The sequence below is a fragment of the Opisthorchis viverrini genome (genome assembly GCF_000715545.1).
Source record: "Opisthorchis viverrini unplaced genomic scaffold opera_v5_227, whole genome shotgun sequence".
NCBI lineage: Eukaryota > Metazoa > Platyhelminthes > Trematoda > Opisthorchiida > Opisthorchiidae > Opisthorchis > Opisthorchis viverrini.
In genome coordinates this window covers 416,338-438,462 of record NW_008751884.1, presented here as the reverse complement: position 1 = coordinate 438,462, position 22,125 = coordinate 416,338, and the positions used below count along the sequence as shown (strand labels likewise).

Sequence of the window (22,125 nt, the reverse complement as noted above, 5' to 3'; positions counted from 1 at the left end):
GAAGCTAGTCTCACGTTTTCAACTTATGGTTAACGAGCGAAAAACAGTCCATGCCATTAAGCCCGGTAAAAAACCGAGGGCTCTTAAACAGAATCTCGATGATGTTTTTAAGTTGAGCTGCTTTTGCTTACTGATATATCACCTAATGCAACACGACATGTGGTAGGCGAAAATTATTCTCAGCTGTCGTCAAGTAGCTAGAGCGTTACTAATTAAACACTTGAGGAAATAATCCAAGTTGTTTTTTTGTTTTTTATTGGCTTTATGCATAAAAAGTAACTTGGCTGCTGTGGAGTTATACCTGCTTCAAGAGTTAACCTAATACCGCTACCTAGGGGTTAAAACAGCTGAAGTCAGAGAGCCAACCACAGGTTTTCGACAAAGACAAATTCACATTCCCTAAATTACTCTTAACTTTTATACAAGATGTTGATTGAAGTGGTATTTCTCCACTCTGGTTAATATGAGATGTCATGGGGAATTTGGGGAAAGAGACTGATGGCAGGGGAAACAAAGCGCGTGCAATGCGCAGCCACCTACCCCCCCCCAAATCATCGGTGAACGAAACTGCGGCAGCTACAACCAGTGTACGACGAGTACGCGGTTCTTACAGCTGACGATGATGATGAAATTGTGGATTGATTTTTTCGCTGAGTTCTAGCGTAGTGTATTGGTACTTAGCCTAGGATGGGCAAATCGATAAACTATTGTAATCCTTACAAACAGGAACTTCAAGTTTCCAAAACAGTGAAAATCTCTACGAAACTATATAAGCACATTCAAGGAGTTCACTTAAACAAATAATCAATATAGACCACTCTATGGATGACCATCGACAGGTATTCTAGTTTCAAAACGCCATTCCATCTGCCTCAGCTAAAACGTTGTCGCTTTTAGACCTTTAATTAACACCTTCCAGTATCTTTTGTGTCTGTCTTCTTACAAATAGTAACCTCAATATCCTCCTTCGGTGTTTTCCTCCAAGACAAAGAAAATTTAATTTTCATTTTTGAATTTTCATTTTTCATTAAAATTGAAAATTCACTTGGCAGGCCCCTGAGAATTTAATATGTTCAAACATAGACAGGTCAAATGTGAGATACAAAGTCATTCTGTTTATTTTTTTAAAAGTTAGAGTGAGCTGAAGATTAACAGAATGGAGCAAAAACCAGTACAAATGGCATTCACACAAAGAAACCAATAAACCGTTGTTTTTAAGGGCAACGCCCGTGTAACACTTGGTTCAAAGAGATTCCTGGCTTATGGCATATTACCAAGGGTCAAACTGTAACTTATGGTTCAGGAAACTTCCTGTCTTTTGTTTCGTATTGCATTTGAAATAGTGCTTCAGTTATTGTTAGCGAGAAACAAGATGCTAAACATGTCCCTAGTGCTCTTACGTGTTGTCACTCGATAGGAAAAGTGCCACCCATTTCAGTTTGTATAACATTCTAAGTTAACCCCAATAAGGGTGTCGCTGTCGAGTTAGCACGTAGCTCATGTTTGGATGTGCTCTCAATAAAGCGCTTATATCAGGGACTGGTGAAACATATTCCGTTATTCCAATATTGGCTGAATCTATAACGGAATCTGTAATCTAGTGAACTCAGCAAAAATGTGCTCAGCACCCAACTATCCTTCACTATTGGTAGATTCCAGCTGCTTCTATCTGTCTGCTTCTCCGTTCCCCAATTGGACAATAGCTTTAGTAACAGCTAATTTCAATACGGTCGCATGATGTGGCTATTACAGATAACTGAACATAAAGTTGTATGGGATATTTTTTGTCACACACTGTGAGCTCTCTGGTTGACCAACTTATGTTGGTTACAGTATTTTATTGAGTAGGGTAAATCACTCTGTCATGATGAGTATCGCACATTGGGAAGTGGTTTTCCGTGAAACGAATGTAATTTGCCTACAGAATGATTCACACTGACCATACCTTGTGGAAATGCGTATTGCATGGTTATGAGACATAATAATCGGCACTTGCCTGTATTCACCAAAAAATGTTGATTTCTTTGAAAATCGTGTAACGTCGACGGGCTAGGTTCAATTCCTACTTCACATACCTTTTGCAGGTGAACATCCACCGTATCCAAATAGGGCATCCAGTTGGCTTGCTCCAACAGCTTCCATGTGGATCGATGCACTGGCAAAAAGTTGCCGTACACTGGGTTCGTAGCCCATATTTGTTGTGTGTCAGGCGCCTTTAAATCGTCTTTCCCAACAACGGGTTCGGGAGGTGCATCAACTTGGAAGCGCAGCAGACCAATTGTTTCACTCTTGGGATTCAACCAACTCCTGATCTGGCTTCCGAGGAGATGCATCACTTCCGTCAGCTTGAGATTACTCAAACTCATCTGGTCTCCACACTCAGCGATCTGCTTATTCATTATTTGTATCTTTTAAAAAGAAGCAGAAAATGAACAATATAATTTGACCGCTAAACAAAGTGTTTGATATCTTAGTTGCAACACAGTTGCGTAACGTTCCGGGGATTAGGTTAACGGATTCCCTGTTTTTGACGTTCTACAACAGATGTATCTAACAACAATGGATCCTACTAATGTCAAGACATAAGAATGCACTTGACCTGTAAGTCTGGTAAATAGATCCATTAACTTAAGTAGTTAGAGCTTCTCTTGTGTCTGGCGTAAGTTTACACATAAAACTAGCATCTGTGAAATAAGTCTCTTCTGGTCAATAAACACGATACACAACAATTACAAATGACTTTTAATAAGCAACGAAATGTTGAACTGACGCTAAGAGATTATTCAATAAATCGTGACTACGAGTCTGACGAAGAGAATTTGGATGACGGTGAAAGTTCTAATCAAACCCTTCGGAGACTTGACTGCTGATTCCTGCCAAAACATCTGTTTTAAATCTGTTTTGCAATCGCTTCTTATTATACAAATTACACTACGAATTTCATCAGCACGATTCTGCTCACTTTCACTCTATTTATTTCGTCATCATATCTTTAGAAATGCATTGAAGCCTGACCGCCTGTTTTTGATTATGTCGTCTATCCACATTGGAAGACAAGTTATTTATTCAACCACTGTAAACAGTAATGACGTTAATAAACGCCAAACAAAATCCGTAAAGCTCTATTTCGGGGACGGCTCTTGCAGAGGTAGCTTACACCCATTAAAACAACTCTCTCTACGGATCCAAGCCGAGGCAGTGTGTTATATCTGCTGATTCGCCGGCCCGTGGTATCTACTGCTGACCCGCTTCAGTGCCTAGTGTCGGAAAGGAAAACGCTCACGGAAGGGAACACAATAGCTATGTGCCAACAAAGTGGGTGCGAGAGCGTGAGTGCGTGCGAGTGCGAAAAGTACAACGGCCTCAAGCTTTTTATTGGAAGGACACTGTCTGAACTTGGTCCAATGCTGAGGCACACGGTCTGGCTGCGACGTGCTACATATTGCGGGGGCGTTATCTGACCTTGATCAACGCTGACTCGCGCTGTCTGGGTTTGATACGAGGCTGTGACGCGCTGCATATTGAGGGGGCGTTGTCTATCCGGTTAACAGCTAGCGGACCTGAGAGTCTTGGTAGATTTCGGGCATTCAATGGTTGCTTTCAGGAAGCTGACCTTCCTAAACAGTGAATTTTCAGTTGACAACCAAAGTGACCGAATATTGTTATTGGTGTACGCTGTAAACTTTCGCAAAAAAATGCGACTGACGTTAGCGTCATATTCAAAGTCATCGTAGAAGCCTTCAGACTGAATAACGTTCTATGCACAGACTTGAACTTATATTAAAATCACCTCGATGGCTTAACGTTGGTTACATCGTCAGGCATAACATTAAAAAAAAACAGATGGAAAACCCACTGAACCACATTCAATGGTTGCTTTCAGGAAGCTGACCTTCCTGATACAGTGAATTTTCAGTTGACAACCAAAGTGACCGAATATTGTTATTGGTGTACGCTATTAACTTTCGCAAAAAAATGCGACTGACGTTAGCGTCATATTCAAAGTCATCGTAGAAGCCTTCAGACTGAATAACGTTCTATGCACAGACTTGAACTTATATTAAAATCACCTCGATGGCTTAACGTTGGTTACATCGTCAGGCATAACATTAAAAAAAAACAGATGGAAAACCCACTGGACCACAATCAGCATAGTTCTTTGAGAATTCAGTGGAAAGAGAGTGACACGATGGTATTGTGATCATCAGACCTGACATTGGAGTATGCAGAAACAGAGTGAAATTAACTTGGCTCAACAGGAAGCCCTAAATTTTTGACAATCAGTTACTGTTTCCATTTCTTTCCGCCACACCCCAAGGAGGGATCCGTCTAAAGAGGCGGAGATGGGTTTTGTTGCCAGATAAGAGGACTTTGGTGTCTTGTGAATACTTTTCGAATTAAGTAAGCCCTCAAAACAAGTAAAATTCAGCTATGGACCTCTGTACGCTCTTTCTGTGCCATTTTTAAAAATAATTGGAGGCACCTGGACACAAATACAGAGCAAGTTTTTTCCATGCTTAACATGTGTACATTTTACTTCGACTCTGTATCGTTCACATCTGTCATCCATTTGTTTAAAATGCAGCGTATTTGACAGCTTGTCAAAAATGCAATGAATTTGTCATACGTTTTTGTTGACGACCAGATTTTTTATTAAAAGTTGATCGTAACACTAGGACCATATAAATTTCCGAGGCTGCAGAAAACGCTCACGAAAATGTATTGGTAGAAAGTAACACCGGACTAAATTGAACTCTGTAAGCTTCACGAGAAGCAGGACATTAAAGTTAATTACAACATTTAATTTGTTGTCCTCGATTCTACAAACAGACTCTGCTTAAATAAAATTCTGGAATCGTGAAGAGTTATCAGGTGGCATGGTGGTGAAAAAATCAACACTGTCTTATTTTAACAACTCTAACCGGCGTTATCCTCATCACCTGCTGTCTGATTTGGTGTACTGTAAACGTGTACGGGACCAAATAGTCGGCACATGAGGTACCGATGTATTAAATCCTTCATCGACGTGTGCTGTGGGTGTATTCTATTCATAAGTCCCTTCATAAGTGTCGCAGATGGAAAAATGCGCTCACTTTCCCCGACAATACGAAGTTTAGACAATACAGCTGTGGCTTAGGGCCGAAATGTCTAGCTCCACACCAGGTGACGAGAAGGACTTTTGTAATTGTTCAATGGGAGCGATCCTGACTACCGTCATTGTAGAGAGCATATAACCAAATAGCACTTCGGAATCTGTAACGTCGACTGCTTTGTTCCACTCGCTTGACGATACCTTCATCTTACTGCAATAGAAATAGCGGACTCATGAATGGAAACTTATAAAGGGTAGAGGATTAAGGCGGAGACTATTGTATGCCTGTTGGTGAGGTTTACGGAAACGCTTGTTTCTGTTTCCGCTTCTACAGGATGTTCAGATGGCTGCATGTGTTTCAGTTAACCCTCTGTGCAATCTGACCCACGCGTTGATCACTTACACGATACACATTTTCTTTAACAAATCAGGCATGATTTTCATAAATGACTTGTTTTCGCAAGGTTTGGAAGTAGAAATGAATCCAAAGAGCGCAATACTGGAAGTGGGCTGACCAACGTGATGTATATAGTCATATAAAGAGAAATACTCCGCTATTATGTTTACAATTTCAAAATAAGCGCAAAGCAACATTTGAGTAACACACTGATGCCACCCCATCTGTGATTACGTCTTATACTTACATGGAACGCTTAGTTGGAAATAATATCACTCACCATTGACCAAAGCTGTTTGATCCGAAGCTTACATGAAGTGAAATTTATGCCCTCGTGGGTTGCCCTAACAGTACCCATATACGTAAATTAAACCACCATATTCCTCATCATAAATATGGAGTGGCCTCGTCCAAAAGCGTATTTATATGTTATTCCTAGGAACTGCCTGACTGTCTCCACTAACATTAGCGCCTTGGCGGGTCACCTGTGATTTCGTCACATACGCCAGTAACGTCAATTAAGCTAACTGCCTTAAGCTACACTCGCTTCACTTTTAGGTGGAGAAATTTTTCAGCTTTGTGATTAAAGCAATTCATACGAACAAAAAAACTACTGAACGTAGATGGACAGCGTCTTTTCTTAAAATCATCTATGTGGAAAGGTTGCATTTAGTTCAGAAGCAAAACAGGCACGTTATCGGCCCGTTTCACTCCTGTCACTAGTCGTTCATCTCTGGTAGTCCCATCATATGAAACGCGGGAAATTCGCCGAACAGACCAGAGCCTCAAGGAGCAAAACGACGATGATTTAGTTCACATTATCTCTAGCCTTTGTCGCAATTACGCTTGTATTGTGCGAGGTTAGCTGAATTGCCAGATATTCAGTAAAACGCCCGGGCTCGATTATCCGACCCTGGTGGCGGTTGAACCACCAGCTGAACTCCTGTTGGACACGCGGGATTTTGTAGATTCGTATACCGTAACCAGAGCGTTTTGGTTCCACGTGTATACAGTATCCCATCGAGCATCTCACGAAAATCAGCATGCAAATTTGACGAAATACAGCCTCAGTACGATAAGGAATATCACAAAACACAAACGAATCACCTATTCATTCGGACATATTAGATGTCTCCTACTCAGAATTGAAATTTCTCACTTGAAAGTGAACAATAACGTGATTTCTCACATCATCAAAATAGTTAGGCTCCTTGAACTGGCAGTTATTTGAGCAGTTATTTGAATAAAGCTAACTTATCCAACCGAGTGAACATTTCTGTTGATCGAGGATGACTTTATTAAAAACAGGTGTCAGGGGCATTATGTGGGGTTCCACTTTAGGGCGTTTTCAGTCGTGGATATCCTTAAAAACATTCATTCTTGACAACTTATTCGGATGTGAATCGACCATGCCACAAGAATTACATTCAATATTGATGTGGAGCTGGTTTTTAGGTTATGCCATGTCGGTCGACATCTATACGATTTTCATCTTTCCTAGGTATCAACTCCAGAACTTGTAATAAAAATTCTTTGGCGGAAAGAGAGTAGTTTTTTAGTTTTATCGAACGAATGCATCGAAAAACGATGCATTTATCTGAGTCCAATGATTAAAACTGCAGCTAGAATTAAGGTACACCAAAGCACAATTTGTAAAACAGCTATGTAAAATCGCTGGGATTAAAAGAGGTGCATGTCCAGTGCTCAAGCATAGCCTTAGAATTGAACAGGTTTTTTTTTCAATAAATGCGACTGCATAAAAGCTTTCAAGTGTGACGACGGTTCTAAAGTATCCAATATCCATCAAGTCAGTTAGGCTTGGATTTGAAGATGGTAGTCACAAATGTAGGGTGTGAGTGTTTGGGAAGGCAACCCGCTACGTCTTTTGTCTTGAATGCGACCCGTTTTCACCGTTCGCCGCAACAACACGCCACAATTAACTCCGCTAGCGAATCAAAGGGACTTCTTGATCCAATCCATGTTATGAAGTGTTCTGAGCAATATCTGGCTGGTGGCAGATTGCTTGGCAAGCTTCACCACGTGGGTTGACCCCAGAAATTATTTTGATCCCCAACTGCCATGGGCATAAACGCAATTTGTGGCCGCGCGGAACTTAGCTGAAGGTCACACCTGATGTCATGCGACCGATCCTCCTTTACCCACTTAGAAATTGCGAAACGTAACTAGACGCCTTCTGGATTGTTTTTCAGGAGCAAGAACACCCAACTCGTGTGGTCACACCTGTGTCATGCGACCGATCCTCCTTTACCCACTTAGAAATTGCGAAACGTAACTAGACGCCTTCTGGATTGTTTTTCAGGAGCAAGAACACCCAACTCGTGTGATGTAGCCAGAATGGTTTATGGAATATATACGGCACTGTTTACAGTAATCTAGAATGCCTATCCGCTTCGCACGGCACTGGTTTATTAGGTAAGGCCGAATGCAGGTGTGTTTGTTCGTCAAACTCTTGAAGCACCGGTGACTCACACTCGATCTCATGTGAGCAGTTAGCGCGTGACTCACCGCCGTCCACATATGTCAGTTTTACCACACCACCAATCATCATATGATCTTATCTGATATACACTACTGATTCTTCTGTTGTTTCTCTTTACATGCTGCACCTCTGTCAATTGTTCACGTACAGAGTACCCTTTCTGGTCGGTAACAATTTTCCCCATTTGCTGTTTGACTGGACATTCAGCCAAGTATCACAGCAGCATGTGCAAAAATATCTTCATAGTGCAACAAGATGGCGCCGATCAAAGAGTCCTGTTTTGTCGTAATTTATTTCTCCCTTCAGCACATCTGGTAGCTGCCTCATATTGCACGACATCGTTTTATGCTCCTTTTAGGGGAAGCTTTGAGAACTCTCTCTACCTCAGATGAAGACATCTTCCAAAGGGAGCACTAGTATGGGTCTCCACGGATAATCTCCCAAAGATCAAGCAGTAATAAATTTAGTGAAACTTTTGGCTTTCACAAGTTAGTATCACTAGATTACAGTTGGCTGAAATCCATGGGTGACCTACAAGAGCTATGTTTCATAATGTACCGCAGGAAATGCATCTGAGTTGCAGTGAAACGCCTTAAGATTCCTACTTGATTCAAGAGAAATCTGAACTTAGCCAAAGCTCTCACCAAGGCCTTAGCTTCCAGCCGACAAGATAAACACATTGCACATCAAGTAAACCATACACTTTTAAGATTTTATAAATGCGGCGCTTAAAGCAAGTAAACTAGCACTCACCTGACGAAGTAGTTCCGAATGTGCAAAATCTTCCATTCTTGCAGCTTCAAACATCCACGAATTCGATTCCCACCATCGGTTTTCTACCTCAGTCGGAGTGACCACGTATGACGAAGGCCTCGGTGGGAGTCGTCCGTTGGTGTGAGAAAATGAACTTTGACCGGTATTGCTATACAGTGCTGCTGTGAAGTCACGTGCTGAGTTCGATTCGATACTTAATATAAGAGAAAGACCAACACTAATTGTAAAAAGAAATGTGTAAAATACGCGGAAGCACAAGTAGACCATTATGAGCACTTTTCGAGCAGCAGTCATTGGTTCTGAACCTTGTAGTTGTGTTGTTGCACCACTTAGAAGGCTCGTAGAGGAAGACATGGATACTGAGGGAACAGTTCGTGTTGATCGATGATGAGCGACGGCACTGCTGTGCTTCGAAGTGCCGGAACAAGCCCGCACAAAACAGTAAGCTGTTAAAAGGACGAGATAAAGCAGCCCGATGACGATGCAGACGAGTATGAAGGGTAAATACAGGCGCTCCAGTTTCCACATTCTTTCCGGTGGCATAGAAAAAACGGGCACCAGCGGTCTATCTGTTTCTTGCGACGAGGCTGAGCTCACATAATCGTCGCCAATATTAGTTTCCAAGTGGTAGTTTTGTGCGCAGTCTCGCAAATATATATTGATGGTGTAGGTTCGGTTAGCTACCTGATGCCCTTTCGTGATCTTTGCAAGATCCAATTCTAGTGTGAATGGGCTTTGTGTTTCCTTGAGATTTGGAGGTCTGTTCCACGTCTGCTGCTGCAGGCCAGGTAATAGTAAAATATCCTCTTTCAGTATGGGCAAACTGGCACTTGATTCCCCATTATCAGTGCCTTGCGACGGATCAGTTTGTTGTTCAACCAATAAATCCAGATAGGTGGGCTTTTCCGTCACCCAACCTGTTAAAGAGATCAAATGTTTAGAGGAGGGATCAATCTTTGGTTGTCACTCGATTATAAATTTATTTAGAACATTTTGGTGCTGGATTGCAGGAGTTTCCTCGTCAGTATTGTTTAGTGTTATGCTTCGCATGAAGATTTGCCTCGCAACGCGCAATAAGGAAACCTTGTCATGGGATCGAGACAGCTGATTTACAGACAGGCAAACAAGAGCCAACTTTGGCTTCCGAATTAATGCTACATCCAACAGTGTCCATGATGTTACGACGGTCGCCTTTCGTGTGCGGACTTACGCACCATCACAGACAAGCACACAGACGCACGCACATTTCCGTCTGCACAGTCCCACAAGAACTTCTGAAATGGCATTTCCCACAAAACTGTGCATAAAAATTACCGCTTGGATGCCTTTCGTGTCGAGCCTAATTCAATCTACCGTAGTAACACACCTACAGTCCGCTGCTGACCACCCACCAACACCGCTGTTGTTCTCATCTGCTCAATGTTGGTCCATCTCTACCCGCGCTTGTGCATTTGTGCATTCCTAGTGTTTGTTATACGGTCGCAGGCTACCCGTGCTTTAGCATGTGTTAATTTCATTGGCTGAGTGGATCTGACGCAGTCTATGCAAGACTGGTAATCTAACGGAGCAAATCAATCTTCTTATCACTGTATTTCATCTCCGTACGCACACAAGCACACAGACGCAGGTGTGTGGCCATCTGGAGGAGACAAGCCGATTGCGGCTATTATAATTTAATCCATCAACTAGTATTATTTCTTGGAACGCCTCTCCTCAACCGATTCCAATTCAAGGACTGTTGTGTGCGTGCGGTCTGTTAATCAGCCTAAAAGAAACACGATGAAACTAGCCACCTTAGGACATAGTAACTGAGGGAAGATACACATCCTGACCGACCCACCGAGAAATAGGAGGAAATAAGTTCTAGGTGGGTTTCGCCAAATGGCCTGTGACCATTCTATCTTCAGGTGTGCCATAAATCTAACCGAAAAATTGATAAACCAATTACCTTGGAAAGATGTGTTTCAAATTTGTCTTGAATATTGTTCCTGATATAAAATACGCAATATCTCAGAATACAAAAAACACTGAAGCCAGAATACCTTTGTTGACTCCTTTCAAAATATACCTCTTAGTTATGGCAGTAATGGCACATATTAACCTTGAAAATGGAATTTATTTGGTCGAGGTTTTTCGAGCTATGTACTCTGGCAAGCTAAATATTTGGAACCCAATGATTCCCCGTTAAATTAGGATATTCTGCGTTCCAGGACTGAACCCATATAAAGCGACTGACCCTCACTTCACCTCTCCCCTGAATCATTCACTGGCTTCAGGTATAGGAGAAAGTGATCCTGAACCTCACTCCCAACTAACAAAGAGATATGACTGTAAAAGGTATATTCAGCTTCACTGTAAGTAGGGTAATGTATACGGAAATTGGATTCAAAATATACCTGCAGATTGTAAGCAACTTGATCGAGTGCATATAACATGTTGTCTTTCGTGACACGCCCCCCGCAGCAAGTAGCGTGATGTCTTACGGAAACAGATTAGCAAAGATGCCATAAAGCGAGATAGACAAGATTTATACTACTGACAAGAATACTAGTAAACAAAACAGAGACGGACATGGGAGACTTTGTTATTGCTTTTCTATCGCATTTTGTGCAGAGTTTCAAACCGAACTTGACTGCTAGTTTATACATTAGCAATCATCGTCCACCTAATGAGACAATCTTACAAAGCATTCGAATCTTACGTAATTACATCGGTCCACCTCGGCAAAATGTGGTCATAGTGCTCAGTTATTCAGTGCTTTCAAGGAGTTGGTTTGAAAAAGCGTACCGAGGTTGTCCATGAGGGTAGAACTCTACTGATCCAAAAGCAAGCACACTCCGTCCATAACTTAACTTTCAATAATCGCTAAATGTGCTAGCTCAGTCTTTAAGGACACCTAGGACTGTGGGACAAAGACAACTTTGTGGCACTTCGTTAACTAATGTAACTTCATCCGCTATCAGGCCTTAGCATGAAAGGAAAACGTACAGTCACTCTTAGGATATTTACCATTCACTATTTCTCTCAAAAGATTACGTGCAAAATGGTGACAGCTCTGTTTTGTCAACGTAACATCAAGTGGTCCGATCCAAGAACCCACAAAATACTGCCTAGCGTGTGTTCGACTGCAGACACAGATTTCGAAAAATAAAATTCGCTATATGTTCACACTCCCCGTCCAATTTGAGCGCTTTTGGCCAAAACCGATCTGGACGAGAATAATGTTTCTGAGTTTACACAATTTTCCCTTCATCATTCTGTCACAACTATACAGTGCCGTTAGCGTATAATTGAATTTATCAAATTCGTGAAGCTTTTACTCAACTATCAATCGTAGAACAAACCACTGGGTAAGAATTGTTCTACTAAAAGTGGTGACCTGTTGGGTATTCATCACAGAACGCTGCTCGCGGCGTTCTGGTAGATTGCCCGTAAAAGTATGTGACTGCATGAGTTATTCCCTAATAATATATCCACTTATGAGGTCTTGTGGACTGGGAACTGCCGTATACATCAGTGGTAATTTTTGAACGCGTCCAAGTATAAGGTGGCCAGTGAGCTTTGGCACATATCCCCTAATAGTGTTTGGAAGTATTCCTTGGGAATACGGTCATATGGGCCCGCATTTGTTTTTTCTCAGCATTCGTAGCTTACGCCGGCGCCTGTACGGTGATTGCCATTCCATCCTACAAAATATCGTTCGAGAATCCAGACTACTAGGTAGTAGTATGACTTAAAAGGCGCTCTGAAGAGATTGAGAAAAAATAATGTACCATTTTACCCAACCAAGGTTTAGCAATGGAAAGACCGAATTAAATGTGTTACCATTCTAACCGGGGAATCGTACACTGACCTTTGGCCTCAGCAGTTCCTACAGATATGCCTATGCAACCAAATCTGTTAAATCTGCAAGGCTCCTAGCGCATTGTCGCCAATGTGCTGTCATCCAAAGGAGACTTGGAATCGCGAACATTGTGGGTGCCTGCCACTTTGGCTTTTGTCATTGTCTTAAGTATAGCTGCAAATGTTGGTCCAGAGGCTTAACCAGACCTCACCTATTAAAGGTTCATTGGGTTGAAGAAACGAAAGCCTCAATATTCGAATAAGCTGGGTGTCCCACGAGAAAAAAACTTCTAATACCAAAGCTTTGTTGCTGTTGAGACACCCAGCTTATTCAGAGGGTTGAGGTTTTCTTTGGTTGTAATATTAGCTCAGGCAGTGTATTTGGTCGTTGGTTTGTTTGCAATTTAATTGCAAACGTTTTCATCACCAATCGGGGTGACATCATCAGTGCGTTGTTAGTTAGCGTAATAGTGCGTAGTGATAGGTCGGTGGTTGTGCGTTGAGTAGTGTTGTGTGTGTTTATGTGTGTAAACATACGTGCTCTTGGCCGGGGCTGACTTCCGATCATCGTTATTTGTTTGGTCGGGCGGTTTTATCGCATGCGCTATTATCCTGTGTCAAGGTTCGTCCAAGTGATCCCTGAGCTTGGTATCCCCTGCCCTCGTACTATGGTTGCACACGAATGAAGAAACAAAACGGGGTTATCAGGGGACATAAACTCTATCCTTGATATCAATACATGAGAACCACAAAGGCCACAATGTCAGTCAGGAGAACGCAAAAAGTTTGGCACACGAAGGCACGAGACATGGAAGGGAATTTCTGGAATCATGTCACTACCCGGCGGACTCGACCAACTAATGCATTGAACTGGATCCAATTTATGCACTACTAAGTGCAAGGGACCAAGTTCTCAACCGTACTACTCAAGGAGAACCGAATACTGGATTCACAAAAAAAATAAACAGATCAATAAACGTCACAAACCAGAACTCGGAAGAGTCAAGAACCGGGGCCATTCCAGCATAAACCGGGGTGCGAGAGCAAGAAATACCAGGGGTCACGTGGACATCGACGAACCAAAACACAGGATAACAGCGCCCGACAACACAGCTAATCATGATCGGAAGTCAGCCCCGGCCAGGAGCACGTATATTAACAGACATACACACACACACAACACTACTCAACGCACAACCACCGACCTATCACTACGCACTATTACGCTAACTAACAACGCACTGAGGATTTCACCCCGATTGGTGATGAATCGTTTGCAATTAAATTGCCCAGCTCAGCGAGCAAACCAACGACCAGAACCGCACTAATTTCAAAGGCCTTTTAAATCCCTGAAACCAAATTTATCTCTAATATACCGGTTGACAAATACCTAACCGGGGATATAGAGTTCATGCACGCACATGCACACATGCACCTTGAGTTCTCCTACAAAACTCGGATAGCTCGCTCAGACCATCCGCACTGCAGATTGCTCAAGTACATTCATGACTTCAGCTCTCACGCTAGTGCTCGCTGAGATATTCACTTCGTGTATACAAATTTATTTGGCATAGGGGAACATATTCAAAACAAAGCCTTCTGCTAACATTATCAAGCGTTGTGTGCATGTACATTTAGGTGGAAAAAGCACGCCAGTAGCCTCTTTTCTTCAGGGATCCAACGAAAAAGAAAGACAAACGTACTCATTTCCCTAAACGTTTTGAATAAATCTCAAAAATTTATTTCATTTCGTAGAAGATCCGTTAAGACACCAGTATTTCCGATGTCTCCGAGTCGACAAAGCCAGGTTATATGCCCTTTAAAAATACCAAAAGCAATAAGATTTTGGAAGTGCAAATTACTGCCATGGAATCCGTTGGAGGTAAATGCAGTCAGCCTATCGAAAAGCTGTTTTTGTAAATCGTTGCAGTACCCTTATTTATGGAAAAGTACCTATGAAAACCTAACACACATCACTTCTTGTAAGAAACAATCCCTAATAACAGAAGGGGATACATCCTCTTCAACATCCATGTTTCTAAAAGGAGATAGTCAAAAGTAGTTACCTATGCTGCCTACCAAGTTCCCACTTACTACTCAGTTGATGTCATGGGCTGATTTGGTCACAGGTTAGTCCAGGACACAGACGGTATTAATTGTTGGAAAACATCAATGCTTCTGTAAAACTTGATAATGACAAGGCTGGAATAAGGGGAAAACAGCACAGAATAATTCGACGTTGATCACTCCTCCGGATTCTGACTTTGCCGCCGTGCTAAATCTGCTGTAAAATCTTGTTTGAACATCTCATTTTTCGCTTACGTTTTAGTTTAAGTAGGCGACACAACAATCCGTTAATCTTAATGAACCCAAACACAGCGACAAGCGAGCGCTATTAGCGCTTAACATGTTCTCCAATAAGCTCCAGTCAAAGACGGCATAGGTTTTGGTGTATGATTCTTATGCCAGAAATACATTATCTTACTGTATGTTCACGAAGGATGTATAGAGCACAGTGTACGAAAAACCAAGTGAAATAAATGTGACGCACACGGAGAAACGTCCTTATCTGGGATGTGTTTCTTTGTCCTCTGAATGTGTTTCATGAAAAAAAGGTGAATGCCCTTTTCACTGAATGTGTTTTTTTCGCAGGTCCCATTTAAAGTACGAATATTGTTTTAACTTGCTCCGTACGAGCTGAAGAAAATTTGGCATCAAGATACGATGGCTTTTGATGTTTAGAGTATAATGTTGATGTTATTCATAACTGAGGAGTAACTGATTCGAAGACAAGAATCGCACACAAGTGAACGAATCTGTGTAATATACCTCGACGGGTTAAGATTTGCGGCCATGCTGGTCGCGGTGGAGGTCATTCATTAGTGATCAAGTTTATTGTCAATTTGAGTGACTACAAAGCTGCTTCATACGGAAGGTTCAAATTTCACGCTTTCGGAAAGTGAGAACCGCATACATAATCACATACATGAAGGTTCTTAGAATATAAAAACGACCGCACTCCGAAAAAAGGTTTTGACGTATCCATATCTACCACAAACACTACGTACAGTGAGAGGTCAAAATCAGTCACATAGTTCTACTAGGAAGTGACAGTAGGAACACTACTGAGCTCAGTTACGCAACTTGTCCGTTGACATCGTTCTTAATGAAGAGTCCGAATTTAGCATAACCAATCAACACAGCGTATTCTTATGCAGGTTCGAAAATGAATAACAACCGATAATATAATAATAACATTGGTATATTTATTCATTTGTGGATGCAAACCCACCTTCAATGCCTACTCGCCAAGATTCCGTCCGTTCACATCTATCAGTGTCCACCTCTGTGTTGATCAAACGTGAAGTGGCTTTTAATTCCATGCCAGCCCGATTTATGATGAATCCGATTCGCCTCCGGAGCCAGTCGGTTTGATTTTTTGCCGTCGTTTTATACACTGGTGATAGCCGAAGATTTTGGATGCAGAGTGCCGATCGAAGCAGAGAATGCTTGCTTTCTGAAAAGTATTCAGATGTGTACATATATAACCATATGGTGAACATGATGATACTTCCTCTGTGTTTTAGTTGGATCTTCCAATTTATCTTTTAGATTGCACATGAAAACACACATCTGACTTTGAACGACCATCACTAAGCTCAATTTTTCAGATGTTTATTAGAGGGAATGAGAGGTGACTCCACGGTAGAATTTGTTCCCACTCAACAAAAACTTCAACAAGGTGCGTTACGTTACACACTTGGGTGAGCAACAGAGACTTTGAAGACTAATTCTGGGATTTTTTCTATTGATAGTAACGATGAACAGACCGAAACCACCGAGATAAGTCTACAAACCAGGAATGCAATCCGCTACTATTTACTGAAATTGCGAAACGCCCGGTTTGGTCGAATAAATAAAATTTCTGGGTCAGCTGGCAGCTGTTGCACCAGAAATACTTGATGAAGCACGTAACAACCTAAAGAAAAACGGGTCAATATGCTCAGCAATGGTGCTAGAATTTCTTGAAAACCTTTCTTCTTTGACTTGACCCCACTTGGAGTGGTTTTATGGAGTCTGTTTAAACCATTTGCGTATATTAGGCATAATGCCATCTCAGAGATGTTTTACGAAGTTACGAAGTATAATCCAGGAGTACATATTCCATAGCGTTCATAGCTTATATATGACGAGGATCTCTTGAAGGATAGCACTGATATTCACCTTCATAAATATGCATTTTAGTGTACATTGCGTTTAGCTATGGTGAACAACAACTTTCAATCAACTGTCAGTAGACAATTTTCTCAGTCCTGATAGGACTTCCAGGATGGATAATGCTACCTAAACACCACATGTATCAGCGACTAATACCCTTTCACATACAATAAAATGCTGAAATTTGGCATAAAAAATAAGAACACCCGGTTAACTCACCAGCCTCCATAGTGACCTGAATTTTGGGACCCAACTGTGCCCCATTCAGCGTATACTGGAAAGCCCCATTTGCATTTTTTCTAGTCGGTGAAGCCAGAACAATCGGAATTTCACTGGTTTCATCGTAAAGGGGTTGACTTTTATGCATGTGGCTGATATTTAACTGACAGGATTCGTTCCCCCAGCTTTCAGTATTGTGAAGAAATGGAGTTGTGAACTAAAGTGGAGCGAACACACGTTAAAGAACGTTGCTGTTACCAGTCGTGACGAGACACAGTTAATGGTGAAAAGTCAAGAATTGCCCTAAGGCAGCTTCGCATTTGTCTAGAAGTGCATGTCTAGCCTGGAGATTAACAAGAAAGTTCACCACACCTCGTCAATAAGCTTCTAAGTAACAGTGTTTTTAGGTTGTACACTATAAATATATCCCAACACCATCCTTCACGCGAGTTATCCATTTCTCACTAGCCCATCTATTTGCCACTTCAGGGAAGGTAAACTAACTCGACTCACAGGAATTTTGTATGTCTTACACACCGAACTCTGGATCCCACTGCTCGACAGTGCAGCAAAAGAGCTTTCATTGATTAATGATTCTCCTTCACTCATTGGCATCCAACTACGTAATTTCATAAATAAGTTGTTCACGCAATGATCCGCAGTTTGTGTTTTCCACAAACTCCTCAAAATTAACAAAACTGGTAAGCCGGTAGTCCGCCACACATGCTGACAACAGGGTAGTAATTTGGCCATATTTCCTTGTCCTTAGGGAGGTGCTGAATAGGGACCTTTTTCTAGCTAATCAACGGACTTCCATGGCCCGTTCGTCAGCAGCAGACTGTGATACGACGGAACTTGGGCAATCACCCTTGTGCTCTTCACCGACTGCGACAACTGAACAATGGAATTATGACGTTCATAATGACTAAGGCTGAAATTGTTTATCATTTGTCACAGTTCACGTCAGTAAGTTTGACCTACAAGACGATGTATCTTTCCTCGTACAGGTTCCGCAAAGACATTCGGATAAATGAATAAAAGTACTGCAATAAAGACTTTCAGTGACTCAATGAAACACGCTAACAGGGAGATGCGTTAGGTGATCTGTTTAAACGGCACGTGACCAACTCATTCCAAGGGGTTTATCTAGTGAAGTGAATTCAACTTCAGCTGGGGCGTCTAGAAGCCAAGCGTATCTAGCTGATCGCTGTCCGAATCTATCAGAAATGTACATGCCACAGGCGACTTTGCTCCATTAAATTCAGAATACAGATTCAGTTTTCTAAATTTCAGCTATCATTGTCTAAGCATCATTATAGCTGACAAGCACTTCGAAGTTGCTCCACTGCGAGAAAAATCTAAATAACATAGACAAATAAGACACTCATAATATTATAATGCATTTTCAGAGATTTTTCAACCCCAAAACAAACTTGACTCAAAGTCAACATGGTTGGAGCTGTGCATTGGATCGGCCTCCCGGATCTCAATGACGGAAGCTATTGGGCTGGTTTCTATTACAATATTTATACTGAACATGCTAAATAAGAAAAAGTTAGTATTCCACGGCTTCCCAGGTTCCAGCCTCGGTTGAAGCCGCCTTAAGGGATGGAGTCTGTCATTAAGGCTCCGAACAGCCGTTTATAAATTTGAAATTCAACATTAGTGTAATCGCATAAATGGTGCGGTAAGTCTGGCCATAAATTTTTAAGACAGTCCCAGGGCTCGCCGTTTTCAGGGTTTATCAGGCTTAGTCCTCAAAATCCGTTTAATAATGATGTGGTCGGTGGGTACAAGCAACACTAATGAGTTTCAGCTGGAAATCAAGTTGTCAGAAATTAAGATAGCCAGAAACCTTATTAATCACTCAGGTTACCGAGGGCGCATCTGCCACCAACTTTATTGTTTGGGGGCGATAAGCAGGATATATTATATTCTATCATAATATATGACATTTTTTTGAGTTATTGAGTATTATCGTGGGTTATAGTTGTTTTTATCAATTTTATTTTGGTGTTCTTCCAATCTTTCCACACAACTTCACAGTTGCGCGCCAGTAATGCATCGATGGATAGCTTTGTATTTAGTATACTCTACTGTCGTTATACAGTGCTCATTTAGCTGTAATTTTTTGGGGAACTGCATACATGGAAAGCAGGAAAGTTCATTTTGGATGACTGTAAACTGTAAAGCTTTTTTCTGCACTTAAAGGAATGTGTGTTGAAATTGTCCAGCTTGTCGACTGAAATTCATCTTGGTTGACACTAATTTGGTATCGTAGAGTGTGGAAGAGATTTCATGTGTTGGATGGTGGGTGCCAAGTTGTGAAGGATATACTGAGTGAAGTAGCAGCTTTCGCTGGCACAATGTCCTTCTCAGAAATCGTTTATATACCACATCAAGAATTGGTACCATACTGTCCACAATACCGTCTAATCTACGGATTGGTTGTTATTGTTATTTCTGACCGTAGCTTGACACTTAATATTATTGCAAAACAACGTTTGCGGCAAAAAGGTATTTGGTCTAGCACATGAATGAATAAAGGTTGTATCACGTTATGCTTACAGCCGTAGGGATTTCAGAGATGTGGCCGAATGGGTACAAAACGATGCACATAAAAGCTTTTATTCACAATAAGTATGGGCAAATTCAGCACAAGTAGCCAGGAGCAAATATGTTGTGGTGGCTTACTTGGACCGTGGCGTACTTTTCCTCACGATGCTTTTCATATTGAGGTAGGGCCAGACCAAATTCATCGAAGGATTTGAGCCGGTATACATAAAACTGACCTAATGCATTTTTGCGTTTCAGTATCAGCTGTCCCCATAAGTTAGCTGAAGACTGGTGTTCCACACGAAGTTTATCATTCCACAAAAGGACCATGCCTCTCATATTCCGACTCCAGCTACTTTCCGCTCTCCTATACCGCGAGTGTTTCACTGCCTTGGAAGAGTGAGCCTCACGAGTGTCTCTTATCCCATTAGGTGGCCTCAGCGAAACAACGTGACTGACTGGGTCCGTTTTCCACGTACCGTTTACTACCAGCCAAGTATTGATGGTATACAAATTTTCCGGTGGAACATGGGTCAAATGACACATAAATGAACCGTTGGCGAGATCGAATTCCGGATTGAGTGTAAACTTGAGTGTTTTACCTAGAAGTGATAAAGATAAAAATAAAAACAGTTTACATACATGTCTAGGACATACTAAAGCATCTGTAGTATTATAATTTGAGTGCATCGTCTGTCCCCTCGTTTTACTTCATCAAATAGGACATTGCTGTGCGGAACGAGCCCGGTTGTTGTTGTAGACATCAGCTACCAGAAAACGTACACTTTTGTCACTAAAGTTCATCATAATGGTAAAATGTGAACCCAGGTGGGTTTTTCTGGTATTCAGCTGTTCCTCAATCTAATAGGTGAGAACGGACGCAGAAAGCAACAACTGCCGTTTCTACCTGAAAAACAAACAACCACTAACCAAATAACCGCTACGCTACCTAACACCGCGCTGATGATATCACCTCGACTGGTGACGGGACGTTTACAATCAAATCGCCCAGCTCAGCGAGCGGACTAACGACCACAAACAACTACTGTTGTTTATCCGTCAGGAGAAGGCTGACCTGATCCGTGCGAGACAAATTGAATATTGACTTTTCACTCACAGTAGGGATAGTTAAGATCCAGTCAGTTGACTAGTTGCGATGCGAGTTTCAGAATAGGTGGTCAGGTGTGGCAAGTCATCATTTATATTTCGATTGCTTCTGCCTGGTGTGGTACAACATGTACTAAACCACCGTGTTCCCCCTATGTTATATGGAAGGTATTCATCAGAAGGCTTCTTTAGCTTGCATAATGCTATTTACAAGTATCCCTGTCTACTTATCCGATTAGCATAGTGAAACTTCTTTTAATATACTTGGCGAAATAAACTCGACTGCATATGAAGCCAGTTATAACACGTGGCCCACTCGGGTCACAGTCGAATCACTTATTTGCAATGCACTTCTTCGCAAAGGTAAAACCTCATGTTGCGATTGAGATGGTATTTTTTCAAGGAACATATTACACGTATTGCTACTGGACAACCAGCGGCTGTTTTCAGCCTTGCAGGGCTCATTAGATAGGTAGGTAGTATTTATCATTCGGTTCGAGTTAAACGCGCAACTGGGGAAATGCCAACATAAACTAATCAATTCAAGTTATTTCTCAAGCTGCACTAATTGGGCTGTAAGTGGTGGACATTAGCTGAAAAATAAAAGATGCTAAATCTATCGCTAGGACGATTGGAAACTCTATGGTGGTCAAGACAGCCTAAGTGAACAACAATCATTATCACTGGACAATCAAAAGACAATCATTCTTGCACATTTGTCACATTCTCCGTACATTCTAATTTGCACTGGTACATTTTGCGGCAGTTTTGTCTTCTTTCATGCAGTCTGCTACTAACCAAACTTTTAAATTAGGATTCTCGTCTCCACTACGATCCAGCCAATAACACAAAAAAACTGAAAGCTTGTGACGGAGCCTTGTATTCACATAATCCTCAATTGAAAGACCATTTATCTGGCATCGCCGCAACTGCACACTTGGAAAAAGCAGTTTTGCGAAATTTCTACTTACATATTAAAAGTTCACCCCCCATAATGTCAGCTGAGAGGTCTTCCTGCAACAGCTTGACAGCTGATCTTAGCTGCTGAAAGTATTTTTACTTTTGTAGCCATGTCGGTAACGTGACAAATCACATATACCTCAACTCTGATATTTTATGCTACCAAAAACCTCAACCCCAATGTGGAAACGACGGACGGCTTTATCAGTGCTGCGCAATAAGTAGCTGTCATTTTTTAGTCAGCGAGCTGAACCACCTCCTCGTGGTGCCGACCGGGTAGCCTGGACGTCTGCCTGGGTGAGCTAAAAGTTCAGCAACTCCAGACAGGGCCAACCACCCCGTTTGGTTTCAATGTGCCGGTTACTTTCGACAATGTATACTACGAATCATCTGGCGCCTCCACACCAGTTCCAACCAGTACACAGGAGAGACTCGTTGGGTTCACGTGTGAGGAATGTG

General features: G+C 41.8%; 1 protein-coding gene across 1 annotated transcript in view; it reads right to left on the bottom strand.

The window, feature by feature from the left end:
• Positions 1–22,125, bottom strand: part of T265_14627 (hypothetical protein) — a gene marked incomplete at both ends in the record, with an annotated part of 44,994 nt that overhangs the window by 13,902 nt on the left and 8,967 nt on the right. The window contains 5 exons of the mRNA XM_009174475.1: positions 2,076–2,408; positions 8,743–9,680; positions 15,899–16,123; positions 17,044–17,260; positions 19,738–20,201. Of these exons, the coding sequence (XP_009172739.1) occupies positions 2,076–2,408; positions 8,743–9,680; positions 15,899–16,123; positions 17,044–17,260; positions 19,738–20,201 (2,177 nt within the window). The remainder of the gene's footprint in view (positions 1–2,075; positions 2,409–8,742; positions 9,681–15,898; positions 16,124–17,043; positions 17,261–19,737; positions 20,202–22,125) is intronic.